This window comes from Nelumbo lutea, chromosome 5 (assembly GCF_056320005.1).
Source record: "Nelumbo lutea isolate HS-2025 chromosome 5, American lotus-T2T, whole genome shotgun sequence".
In the NCBI taxonomy this organism is placed as follows: Eukaryota; Viridiplantae; Streptophyta; class Magnoliopsida; order Proteales; family Nelumbonaceae; genus Nelumbo; species Nelumbo lutea.
In genome coordinates, this window is record NC_142688.1 from 77,188,303 (window position 1) to 77,201,401 (window position 13,099).

Below are 13,099 nucleotides of genomic sequence, written 5' to 3' on the forward strand. Positions count from 1 at the left end.
GATTTTTATTAAAGTGATACTAAAGAGGAGGTTTTATGATTGTTAAAAATGTCAGGGGAGGTTTTTTGTGTTTTACCCTTTTATTATTTATAAATATATTTTTATTTTTAATTTATTTATAATGTTACGGGTCAAATTATTCAACCAAGATGGTTGAACCACGGGACCAGAAAACGGTTCCGTTTCCACGTCATTTTGGTTAAACATAAATTATTGTGAATTATATTTGACAGAAATTATAAATTCTTATGGCCTGAGCCGTTTGGGGTTGGAATTTTTTTGTTTTTGGTATTTTTCTTCAAAAGGAATTTACTCTTAAAATAATTTCCCCCTTTTTTGTAAATTATTTTCCTTCCTGTTTGTTTGATTTTGTTTGCTTAGAGCAAAGTCTGGAGTTCCTCGTGAGGAACCTGGGAGCTCTCTCTTTGATTTTCTTCGAATTAGGTCTCAACTTACAGATGGAGCCAAGCGGTTCGAGAGAGGTTTCTTCGTTGGCTTCTGCCTCTGTTCTGGACGTCGAAGGTGCCTCTGTTGTGGGTGTGGAAGGTGGCTTGAAGGACATGGAATGCGAAGGAGGCAAAGAAGATAACGATGCCGACGAAGGAGAGGACGGAGATATCGATGACGAAGAAGGAGAAGAAGAGGAAGAAGAGGAGGGGGAAGAAGAAGAAGACAACTTGGAAGAGGGAGAATACACACTTCGGTTCGAAGGAGAGATGAATCCATTGGATTTTGCGGAGGATGATGCCTTCGGAGTCCAGCCTTATCAACAATTCGAGCGTCTCGAATACGAGGCGCTCGCCGAGAGAAAGCGCAAAGCACTTGCCGACCGTCAAAGGTAGCAACTATTTTCCTTTCTGCTTCAAATATCCTTCATTCTTTATTTACTCTTCGTCCAAATAGGCTTTTCTTGGTTGTTTGTTTTCTCCATTTTAAGTTATTTTACTATTGATGGGATATTAGTGTTTGTATTTTGTAGAACTTTTAAAATTGAATCTTCTGTGTATAGGCTCTTTATCTCTCTATTTGTGGTTAGTTTATTGTTGGAAATTTCTTATCAACTCTTTGAGTCTAGTATTGTGGGGTAGTTGAACTGGGTGACTCCAAGTAGAAAGATAATTACCACACAGGGTCTGCTTCACTTTATCAACCTAAGTGCATGGTGAGTGATGCTCTGGGTCTGTTACATTGATGGCAATACTGTTGAAAGATAATGTCTTTCAATAGTTAGTGTCTGACTATAATACCTAAAAGGCATGATACCTAGAAAGCTTACAGCTAATTAACCAGAATTGCAGAAGTGGTAACCAATCAAGTGGCTTTCATCAAAATTCACGGGAGGGTTCTGATTGGTCAAAGTTCTTCTGGTATTATACTCTTGCAGCATCATAGAAATTTCCGAATAGGATAGATATTTCCAAATATATTAGCATTACTTATGGACTCTAGATTATACTTAGAGGACTTTAAATAGGATAGATATTTCCAAATATATTAGCATTATTTAGCCAATAAAAAAAATTATGTATAATAACTTTTATTGTCATTTACCAAAAAACTGTTATTGTCATTCTTTTAATAAGCATTTATAATATTATATTATCATAGCATTTACTGGCACTGTGTACAATGACTGGATAAACTTGTTTGGTTTAGCACTGATAAAATAAAAAATAATGCAAGAAAGTAGAAGAATAGAAGAAGAAAAACTGTAACAAGGAAGAAGAAGGGAGAGAAGAGAAGAGAAGACCGGAGAGAACAACACCCAAACTAGATTTATGTGAGCTGAAGGAAATCCCTCTCTTGCAAGCTAGAATGCTAGATTCACTTGGTCCAATTTTCAAAAAGTTCCCCACTGCTCCAAACTGGATAAGTTTCTGTTTAATGAAGAGTGGGAAGACTATGAGGAGAACCTAGTATCCAGAACTTTGCCTAGAATCACCTCAGATCACTTCCCTATCAAACTAGGTCCTGAATCCTTTCTAAATGGGCCCGCCCCTTTTAGATTTTAAAACATGTGGCTTATCCACCCAAACTTTGTAAGGAAAGTAGAAACTTGGTGGAAGGGGGACTTGAGATGTGTGATTTGGAAAGGTGTAAGGTTTCACAAGAAATTAAAGAGGTTGAGAGGGAAAAATCAAGGAGTGGAACAAGGATCATTTTGGAAGATTAGAGGAGAAAAAGCTCAACACTGTCTCTATCAAAGAGGAATTAGACAACAAGGAAGCACAGGGGTCTATTGGTGTTGAGGAAAGATCTATGAGGTGCAAATCAAAGAGAGAATTGGAAGAAATTTGAACTTGTCTCCAATCTTAAAACTAATCTTGAGAAGAGTTGTATTGTGGGACTTAACATGGAAGAGGGAAACCTTACTGTTGTCATAAATGTCCTGGAATGTTCCATATCTAGTTGGCCTCTGACTTACTTAGGACTTCCCCTAGGTGCAAACTTGAGAGAGAGTAGATTTTGGAGTCCAATCTTTGAGAAGTGCACTAAGGGACTAGCAACTTAGGAAAGAAATTATATCTCACTTTGGGGTAGGATTACTTTGATTAAGTCTATACTAGCTACTCTACCAATCTACTACTTGTCAGTCTTTAGGATCCTTAGAAAGGAGATAAAAAGATTGAGAAACTGATGAGGGACTTCTTGTGGGAGTTGGGAGAGGGCAAAAGGGATCACTTGGTTAATTGGGAGACTGTGAGAAGAAACTTAGAAGGAGGTTTGGGAGTTGGGAATGTGGATAAAAAGAACTTGGCATTGCTAGGAAAGTGGTTATGGAAATGGCCATTGGAACGGGATAGACTTTGGCATAAAGTAATAACCAGTATACATGGTAGGTTGGGGAATAAATGGGATGCAGATATTTCCATAAGGCTACCTTATCATCTCCGTGGAAGGCTATTCGTGGTATTCTACTCACTCTTCTTTAGTTTGTCAGGTATGATGCTTGTTTAGGGGTTTCTGTCAAAATTTGGGAGGATATTTGGGTTGGCTCTTACCCTCTGAAGGATCTCTTCCCATCCTTATACTCAATTTCTTTGTACAAAAATCAATGTATTTCAAAATTCATTGTTCCCCTTGTTCTCCCAGTGGATCATAATTGGGACTTGGCTTTCGTAGAGGGTTAAGGGATGACGAATTGAGGGCTTGTCTGGACTTGCTTCAAATTCTTCAAAATGTATGTCTTGATCTTGATAAGTCAAATAAGTGTATTTGGGCCCCTCACCCTAAGGATTTGTTTTCATGTGCTTCCTTCTTCAAGTTTCTTTGTAACTCTCTGCCCTCTTCTTCTTTTCCCATTAAAGAGTTCTGGTGCAAACCTATTACCCCTAAAATAAGAGCTTTTTGTTGGGAAGTTTGACAGATTTCTGTTCAACCAGGAGTGGGAGATAATGTTGAAGGTTTGATTCATGAGACTCCTGCTTTCTCAATCTCAGACCACAAGCCAATCTTATTAATGGACTTTGTGAGATTGAAGGGGCCCAAGCCTTTTAGATTTGAAAGTTTGTGGATGGGGCATCCAAATTTCTTGGAGTTTGTGGAGAGAAGATGGAATTCATATAAGGTGGAGGGTTCAGCTGGATACAAATTCATGAAGAAACTAAAGCTGTTAAAGGAAGATTTAAAGAGCTGGAGTGTTCAAATTTTTGGGAATGTTGAGAGGAGAAAGAAAGAGGTTTTGAACAGAATGGTTAGGTTGGACAGGTTGGAGGAGGAGGACAATCTGTTTCAAGCGGGTAGGATGAAAAGAGAGAGGCTAAAAGAGGAGCTGGAAAGGTTAATCCATTTTGAGGAAATTTCATGGAGGCAAAAGGCGAGAGTTCAGTGGCTTAAAGAAGGAGATAGAAATACGGATTTCTTCCAAGCCATGGTGAGAGGAAGAAGAAAAAGGAATACAATCTCCAAGTTGGTGGAGGGGGAAAGAATTATTGACAATCAAAAGGATATTGCAGAAGAGGTTAGGAGTTTCTACGAGAGTTTGTACAAAGCTTTGCCTATCTGAAAATGTCATCTTGGGGAGATGGAGTTTGGGCAAGTGGAGGAAGGGGTTAGGGAGTGGTTGGAGAGAGGGTTTGAGGAGGAAGAGATTTGGGAGGCTGTTAAAAAGATGAAAGGCGACAAAGCTCTGGGCCCGGATGGTTTTAACATTGGCTTTTACAAAGTGTGTTGGGATATAATTAAAAAAAGATTTGCTGGCTTTGTTTAAAGAATTTTGGGAGGATAAAATTTTGGAAAGATTGGCTAATGCAACATTCATTTCCCTCATTCCAAAGGTGGACGGGGCTGTGAGAGTGAGTGTCTTTAGGTCAATCAGTTTAATTTTGGATGGGGTGAGCTCAACTCAAATGGCTTTTGTTCAAGGAAGACAAATTCTGGATGGGGTGTTGATAGCAAGTGAGTGTGTGGATTCAAAAATTAGAAGTGGGGGAGAAGGGGTTATTTGCAAAATTTATTTGGAAGAAGTGATGAGGAGGATGGGGGTGACATCTTGTCACCTAGTTATGTTGTATTGTTTTTTCTTTTAGCAATAAAATTTCTTTCTTTATTTGTCTTAAAAAAAACTCTAGTTTACCTCTTCCACTCTTCAGTAAGATTTAAAACCTTGCCTTATAGTAGTATTAATGTTTTCAACTCTTCAACTTATTTGGTCGAAGACCTACTGTTCTGGTCTAATAAAAGTGGCTGCCCTTCAAAGTTCAAAAGTTTGACTCCTAAGTAGGCTTAGAAAGAACTTTTTTTTTGTGTTTATTTTTTGATAAATAGTACTTTTTTTTGTGATTATTTCCCAGAGTGGTTTATCTAGCAATGCTTGTTGTACCGGAAGAATGTCAAGCCCAAAATCTCTTCTGTTCTTTTCTTCTTTTGATTGTTAATGAGTTATTATATTTCTGAAGAAGGAAAGGTAACATGTGGAGTTCCAGGGATGAAAAGAAAGGAACCCTAAGCTTCTTAAGACCAGAAGAAGCATTGATACTGTTCATACAAGTGAAAATGAAATAAAGCAAAAAATCATCCTATGTTAGTATAGAAGAACTATCATATAGAGTTTTCCATCTCATGCCTCCTTAACTGTGGTGTTGGGATCAATTGCTTGGATGTGAACCTAGCCTCTGGCTTTTTATGAAGTGGTCACTTTCAGACTAGAACATGCATTTTTTTCCTTTCTTTAATCGTTAACACTGCTTTGTATGTTTAGACTAGTATACAAAACTACCCTATGTTAGTCTTCCTTGGTTGTTCTTAGGTTGACTGGGTATGAATGTTGCCATGCTGTATTGCTTACTGTAATCATTCATGGAGAGAGACGAGAGAGAGAAAGAGAAGAAGAGGAAGATACGATTGAGAGAAAAAGAAAACCTACTCCTAGCTGTTGCCAGTTCATTATTTATATTAACTTAATATAAAAAGAATGGAAATTACAAGTATGCCCCTGGTGGCACTCCCTAGAAACAAACTGATAAGAAAGAAAGAAAATAACTAACTTACAACATCTTAAGAGGACAACCCACTAACAACAACTATAAAATAACAATTAAATAATCCTCACAACACTCCCCTCAAGTTGGGCTGAATATGTCTCTCATGCCCAGCTTGTCACATAACTAATTGTGCTGCGAGTATGGAAGCCCGTTTGTGAGGACATCAACAAGTTGTTCCTTGGAGTTGACATAAGGGATGCAAATTTCCCTTTTTTCCAATTTTTCCCTTATGAAGTGTTTGTCCACCTCAATGTGCTTGGTCCTCTCATGTAGGACAGGGTTGCTGGTGATGTTTATGGCTGTCTTGTTGTCACAATAAAGAGACATAGGATTATGAACAATAATTCCAAGCTTCCCTAGAAGATTCTTTAGCCAAAGGACTTCAACCACCCCATGTGCCATAGCTTTATATTCAGCTTCAGCACTTGACCTTGCTACCACACTTTGTTTCTTGCTTTTCCAGGTCACTAGGTTTCCTCCCACAAATGTGCAATACCCACTCGTGGACTTTCTGTCATCCACAACACCTGCCCAATCAGCATCTGTAAAGACTTCCACCTTTAGGTGATTATGTTTATTGAATAGTAGACCTGTTTCGGGATACTTTTTCAAGTATCTAAGAACTCTCTTTGTTGCCGCCATGTGTGGTTTTTTAGGAGAGTGCATGAATTGGCTTAGAACCCCAACTGAATAGGCAATGTCTGGACGGGTCATGGACAAATAAATCAGCTTTCCCACTAACCTTTGGAACTGTTTCACATCTTTCAGAGGTTCACCATCACAATCACCCAACTTGTGGTCAACATCCATGGGAGTATCTATTGGCCTTGCACCTAATTTTCCTGTGTCCTGTAATAGATCAATGGTGTATTTCCTTTGAGAAATGAAGATACCCTTTTCTGAGCCGGTGACTTCAATTCCAAGGAAATACTTCAGGGGACCTAAATCTTTCACTTCAAATTTAGATGCAAGGAAGTGTTTCAATTTTTGTATTTCTGAACTCCAACTTCCTGTAATGATGATATCATCCACATACACTATCAATACAACAACCTATTCCTAACATCTCTTCACAAAGAGTGTATGATCAGACTGACATTGTTTGAAGCCCATCTGCTGAATTGCCATGTGAAACTTATTGAACCAAGCTCTGGGAGATTGTTTTAAACCATAAAGAGACTTTCTCAGCTTGCACACCTTATTTTCACTTCCCTTGGCACAAAATCCAGGGGATTGAACCATGTATACTTCCTCCTCTAAGTCACCATTCAAAAAAGCATTCTTTATGTCCAATTGATTTAATTCCCAGTCAAAATTAACAGCTAATGACAGGAGAACCCTAATTGAGTTCATCTTAGCTAGTGGAGCAAAAGTCTCATCATAGTTAACCCCGTACACTTGAGTGTACCCTTTGGCTACTAATCTTGCTTTGTACCTTTCAACTGTTCCATCTGCCTTGTGTTTAACTATAAACACCCACATACACCCCACGGGGTCTTTCCCCTTTGGAAGATCCACCAATTCCCAAGTTTGATTTTTATGAAGAGCATTAATCTCCTCCTTCATGGCATCTGTCCATTCGGGGCATTTTAAGGCTTCTGCAACATTTCTGGGAACAGGGATGCAATCAACTGTAGATAGAAAGGCTCGGTATGAGGGGGAAATGTGATCATAGGAGACAAATTGGGTAATGGAGTGTTTGGTAGTGCATGACCTGACTCCCTTTCTTTGAGCAATAGGAATGTCAAGGTCATCCACAATAGGAGTTGGGGTATCAATAGGTGCAACAGGGATTGGACTTACCTCCTGGGAGTCTAACGGTGTCAGTTGCTCAATGTTTGGCTTCTCCACATCTCTATCACATTGCTGATCTCTACGACATGTACGTTGGAAGACACGAAAGAGAGCAAGGTCTGGAATAGAAGGAAGAGAGACTTGGCGGACCTAAACCTGCTTCTCCTCTTTCACACTACTACTCTCCCTCTGAGGAGAAGCAGGGAAGAATGGCTCAGACTCAAAGAAGGACACATCCATAGACACAAAAAACTTATGGCTAACGGGTTCAAAGCACCGATACCTTTTTTGAGAGGAGGGATACCCCAGAAAGATACAAGGAATGGATCGAGGGTCTAACTTACCTCGAGACGGAGACAAATCATGGACAAAGGCACAACAACCAAAAACTCTCATGGGAATGGAAAATAAAGGGGATTGAGGGAGCAACAACTGATGAGGGGCCATGTAGTTCAGCACTTTAGAGGGCATGCGATTGATGACATAAGCAGTTGCAAGTATAGCATCCATCCAAAACCTTTTTGGAACATTCATGTGTAACATCATCCTACGAGCTACCTCAAGGAGGTGTCTGTTTTTCTTTCTGCAACACCATTTTGTTGTGGTGTTCTGGCGCATGAGCTCCTATGAATAGATCTGTGGGAGGCAAAGAACTCATTGATCTCACCATGGAAGTATTCTTTTGCATTGTCAGATTGGAAGATATGCATTTCAACATGGAACTGCGTAAATACCCTCCTCTGGAAGTCTTTCACAATCTTTGGAACTTCGTCTCTACTACGCATAGGGAATACCCATGTATAGCGAGAGTAGTCATCGATCAATGTGATAAAGTACTTATATCTGCTCTCAGAGATTACAATAGTAGGCCCCCATACATCAGAATACACAACATGAAAAGGAACACTTGATCTTTTATTATTTGAGTGAAAAGTTGTTCTACATTGTTTACTCAACTGACACGTTTGACACTGGAACTTTGACACTGAACATGACTTAAATAAAACCGGAAACAAAGACTTTACTATTTCAAAAGAAACATGACCTAACCGACTATGTCACAAAAAAAAATTGATTCTTATTTGACTGACTATGTGAATCTGAGGATGACACTGAGAGACCAGCTTTGTTGTCGAGAATGTAGAGACCATCCACTAGGCTCCCTCTACCAATCGTCCTCCCAAAAGTTAGGTCCTGAAAAACACATGAGCCAGGAAAAAAGGTTACACTGCAGTTTAAAAAGCTTGTGATACTACTAATTGAAAGCAAATTTATAGGAAGTTGAGGGACATGCAATACACATTTCAGGTTAAAGCCATGGGGAAGAGATATTGATCCTTGGCCTGCAATGGAGGAGAATGAGCCATTTGCAAGCCTCACTTTATCCCTTCCCGACAAAAGGATATAAGTCTAAAACAAGTTCGACTTACCGGTCATGTGGTTAGAGGCCCCTGAGTTAATGATCAAAGGGGAACCAGTGGGAGTGACATGGAATGCAGAAGCCGTATTACCTGATGTAGATGCAAATGAAGTATAAGGAGTACTAGTGACTGAGCTATCCATTTGTCGCAGAGCCCTACCATAAGACTCCAAGTGGTCTCTGAAGGAATTCATTATATCTTCCTTGGGGTCAGAATTATTAAGGTGGTCCCGGGTAGTACCGACAACCTGAGTATCTTGGGTTGCCACATGTGCTGCATTATGTGCTGTGTTCATCTTCTTCTGACCTTGCCCTTTACCCTGTTCTTGGTTCTTCACTGCCCACTTGGGTTTCCCATGAATGTCCCAACATGTGTCACGTGTATTCCGTGAGCGCCGACAGTGGGTACAAAATAACTTGTCTTTATCATCAGCCTTCTTGGTGTCACTTTTCTTCCCCATGTTGTTATTACTCATCGCAGCCAAAGCAACTTGTTGCTCCCCCTCAGCTGTAACCATCACACTCCGCCTACTTTCTTCCGATTGAACAAGGGAGTATACCTCGTGAATCGATGTCAACTCTTTGCTTCCTAGGATCTGAACTCTCAAAGGTTCATAGGCATGGTTCAGTCCCAACAAGAAGGCAGACACACGCTGCTGAGAAACCAGCTTCCTGTAGGCCTTAGCATCGTCATCATGTTTCCACTCTATAGCCTGATAATGATTCAATTCTTTCCATATGGAAGTAAGGGCTGAATAATAGGAAGACAAACTACGATTTCCCCGTTTACAGGTTGAGGATTCAACTTGCAACTGGTAAACCTTGGCATAATGCCTTTGCTCAGGATAGGTAGTTTTGGCCTGTTCCCAGATCTCATTAGCGGTGTCTGTCCACATAAAGTTCTTCTTCACATCAGGTTCCATTGCTGCAAGGAGCCAAGACATCACCATACTGTTTTCTTGGTCCCACCTATCATGTTCAGCTATCTCACTTTTGGGTTCTTTCACCCTTCCATTTATGTAACCAGCTTTTCCCCTTGCCGTTACATAAAGTTCTACACTTTTAGCCCACTCCAGGTAGTTTAGACCATTTAAAGGGGTAATGGGCATGGGAAACATCATGTTTTCACCTCCCATACCAATTGTGCTGCGGATCGGTGTAACCCCCGATGAGGTTGAATCATAGTTTGCCATAGATTACTGCTGAAATCAGTCCATATCCCACACAACTACACAACAGCCACAAACAGAATACCAACCCTCAAGAAATTTACTTCTGGGATGTGGAAAAGACAACAAAAAACTGCTGAAATCAACTCTGTGATGGTTTAGTCATTAAACTAGCCCGGTAATCAGTCCAACACCAGCCAAGGCAGATGTTAGAATAGTATACTATTAGTCCGACTACAGCCCATACAGTCTAACAATCCAGCATCCAAACGAATGTATAGAACCAAGGAATAAGGCCTTCACACCATTGGCCAAAAACAAAAAAACAAGAACACATACCCTGTCCAGCACCTGCACGAAGGTGCCAACCAGAAACTGACTTCACAGCATCGAACAGAAAAGAAGGGGAGTCTCTTTCTGCATCGCCCTCTTCGACTAGGGTTTCCTTGATATTACGACCAAGGAAGAACCCAAAGGAAGAGCCGCAAGTAGTCAACTAGGGTTTCTTAGTCTTCCACGTCCAAGAAATCAAAGAAGGAAAAGAGGATGAAGCAGGTTCAAATAGGAGAGACCGAAATTCTATTATAGCCAGAACCTTGCTCTGATACCATGTAATCATTCATGGAGAGAGAGAGAGACGAGAGAGAAAGAGAAGAAGAGGAAGATACGATTGAGAGAAAAAGAAAACCTACTCCTGGCTGCCGCTAGTTCATTATTTATATTAACTTAATATAAAAGAATGGAAATTACAAGTATGCCCCTAGCGGCACTCCCTAGAAACAAACTAATAAGAAAGAAAGAAAATAACTAACTGACAACATCTTAAGAGGACAACCCACTAACAACAACTATAAAATAACAATTAAATAATCCTCACAACACTTACTAAATGCTCAGATACTGGTGTGGACATGGACATGGGCACACAAGAAGGGGATGCAACTCTCCATTTCCTCATATCTAGGGCATAAATAGGTGTGTTTATATCCTATTTAATATGTGCTTTTTGACCAATGTATAAATTTTATTAAGCATCAAATTATATCCTATTTAATATGTTTATAAGATGAATTTATGTTGATCTCTTAAGCTAAATACTTTTATGTCTAACTTTTTAAGCTAAGTATTATTTTTAATTTTGCCAAATCTAATTGAACCTCTAACAGGTAAAAATTTTTTGTAGTATCATTTGTTAAATATACTGTTTCACATATTTTGGTACTATTAATGATACAATGTATTCTCTAGAAGTGTTCATGCAGTATCCAATGTTATATTAAGTCTTATTGTGTACCATACCAAGTATCTGGGTAGCATGTATTGCATTTTGCCTTTTTTTTTTTATCATTGTATTAATTTGCCCCTTTTGCTTTCCTCTTTGGAAGAAGAGTTTATAGCTTATTTTCTCATTTGATCCTTAAAGAAGAATTATTATTAATAAAAAGAAGTTGTTGCATAAGGTGGAGATTGTGTTATGGAAGAAAACATGTTTTATGCATTTATATTGTAAGTCTTACTATATTAAGTTGCTTTGCTAGAGATGGGACTTCAAAGAAGTCTAGGCATGAAGACAATCTTGGTGCAAGTATTGATGAAATAATGGAGGTGATGACTTTTGGTATGCGGAGAAAGTCACGTAAGGTATGGTCTTTCCTAGTCAGCACAAGAGTAGGAAAGCCCTAAAATTAGTTTCCAAGAATCAAACTACCATTTGTGAACTCATTTTTAGTATCTAAACATATTTCATTTGAGTTGAAGATGGTTTCTCCTACTGAAATGATTTATTATGTTACTTTCCTGTTGATTGGTAGCAAATATTTTGTACAATGAGTAAGAGTCTGTAAGTTATGTACTTGGGTTAGCAAGCTGCTACCTAACCCCATCGCTGGTCAGAGAAAACTAAACTGTTGTCCCCCCCTCCCTCGAATTACAAATGCACTTCTCTGTTCACCCTTGCCTTGCTAGTGATCGGCTATTTTTATTTAATTTTGATCAATAACAGAACCAATTTCATTATTAGGAAGGGGAAAAATGGGTACAAGAACAAGGGGAGAGATAAACTCTCTTAGCCCTCCCCAAAGAAAGAAGCTATTACAAAACAGCCCAAAACAAACTATCCCTTCCCACCCCTTGTTTAGAAAGAGTGTTAGCAAGTACATTGGCATCCCTTCTCACCCATTTGAAGTTCACCTCCATCCCTTGTCAGTAAGTACATTTTTTAGCATTTGTTTTGTAATTTTGCGCCTTGCTTCAAAAAGGCACATGCCTCACCCTGCGCCTTGTGCCTTAGGCACAAATTGGCACTTATGCTTTTTTGTGCATTGCGCTTTTAAAACACTTAGAACTCCTAACACACCCCAACACTCATTTGCACCATCTATCTCCAAATTCAAAACTTACCATCACCTCCAACAGAAAGGACCAACCTACCATATTATATGCTTTTTAGATCTAGTTTACATACCACTCTCTTTTTCCTCGACTTTTTTAAATCCTCTACTCTCATTTGCAATTAAAATTTGCTGAGCTATCTGTCTTATCTTATTTTCACAAAAGCTTCTTGATTAGGTGTAGTAATAGTAGGGAGAACCCTAAGAGACAACACCTTTGCAATGATCTTGTACAAGCTATTCACCAAGTTAATTGGCCTAAAAATCTATTGGTTGGATAGGATTTCTCTTCTTTGGGACCAAGGCAATGAAAGTGGAATTCAATCTCGAGTTAATTACTCCCCTTCTGTGAAACTTATCAAAAACTAATAGCAAGTACTTTTCCAATATATTCCATCAATCTTGATAGAATGCCATTGTGAAAGCATCCAGGCTTGGAGCTTTTGATCTATCCATAGAAAATACTGTTTCCTTTATTTCCTCCAATTCAAATATTCTTTTTGACCACTCCCTATCCTCTGCTCCTAACCTAGGCCACTCCAACCCTTCTAATCACAACCTATCATTTAAAGGCCTTCTAAAGATAGATTTGAAATTATCCACAAAAGCCCCTGCAATCTCATTTTGTTGGGACAAGGTGTTATGTGCCAGAAACTTTACACACAATTCTCAGACTCACAGCAGAACTCACACAACTCGAACATCAACAAAGAAACTGGTATTCATTCAGAAGAAAAGAAGAACATTAACAGTTGGTCGGTTCTTCGAGAGACCGCCGACTCTCCCAATCACTCACAGTATTCTTCACTCAACAAAAGCCTCTCTCCTCCATCCCCCAAAGCC

General features: G+C 39.2%; 1 protein-coding gene across 10 annotated transcripts in view; it reads left to right on the plus strand.

Annotated features, from left to right (window-relative positions):
• Positions 1 to 275: 275 nt before the first annotated feature.
• The window catches only part of LOC148852988 (tetratricopeptide repeat (TPR)-containing protein), a 144,392-nt gene continuing 131,568 nt past the window's right edge, over positions 276 to 13,099 (plus strand). For all 10 annotated transcript variants that reach the window (XM_088944757.1, XM_088944758.1, XM_088944761.1 and 7 more), the window contains exons 1-2: positions 276 to 838; positions 11,405 to 11,507. In XM_088944757.1, coding sequence (XP_088800883.1) covers positions 459 to 838; positions 11,405 to 11,507 — 483 coding nt within the window. In that variant the 5' untranslated portion in view covers positions 276 to 458. The remainder of the gene's footprint in view (positions 839 to 11,404; positions 11,508 to 13,099) is intronic.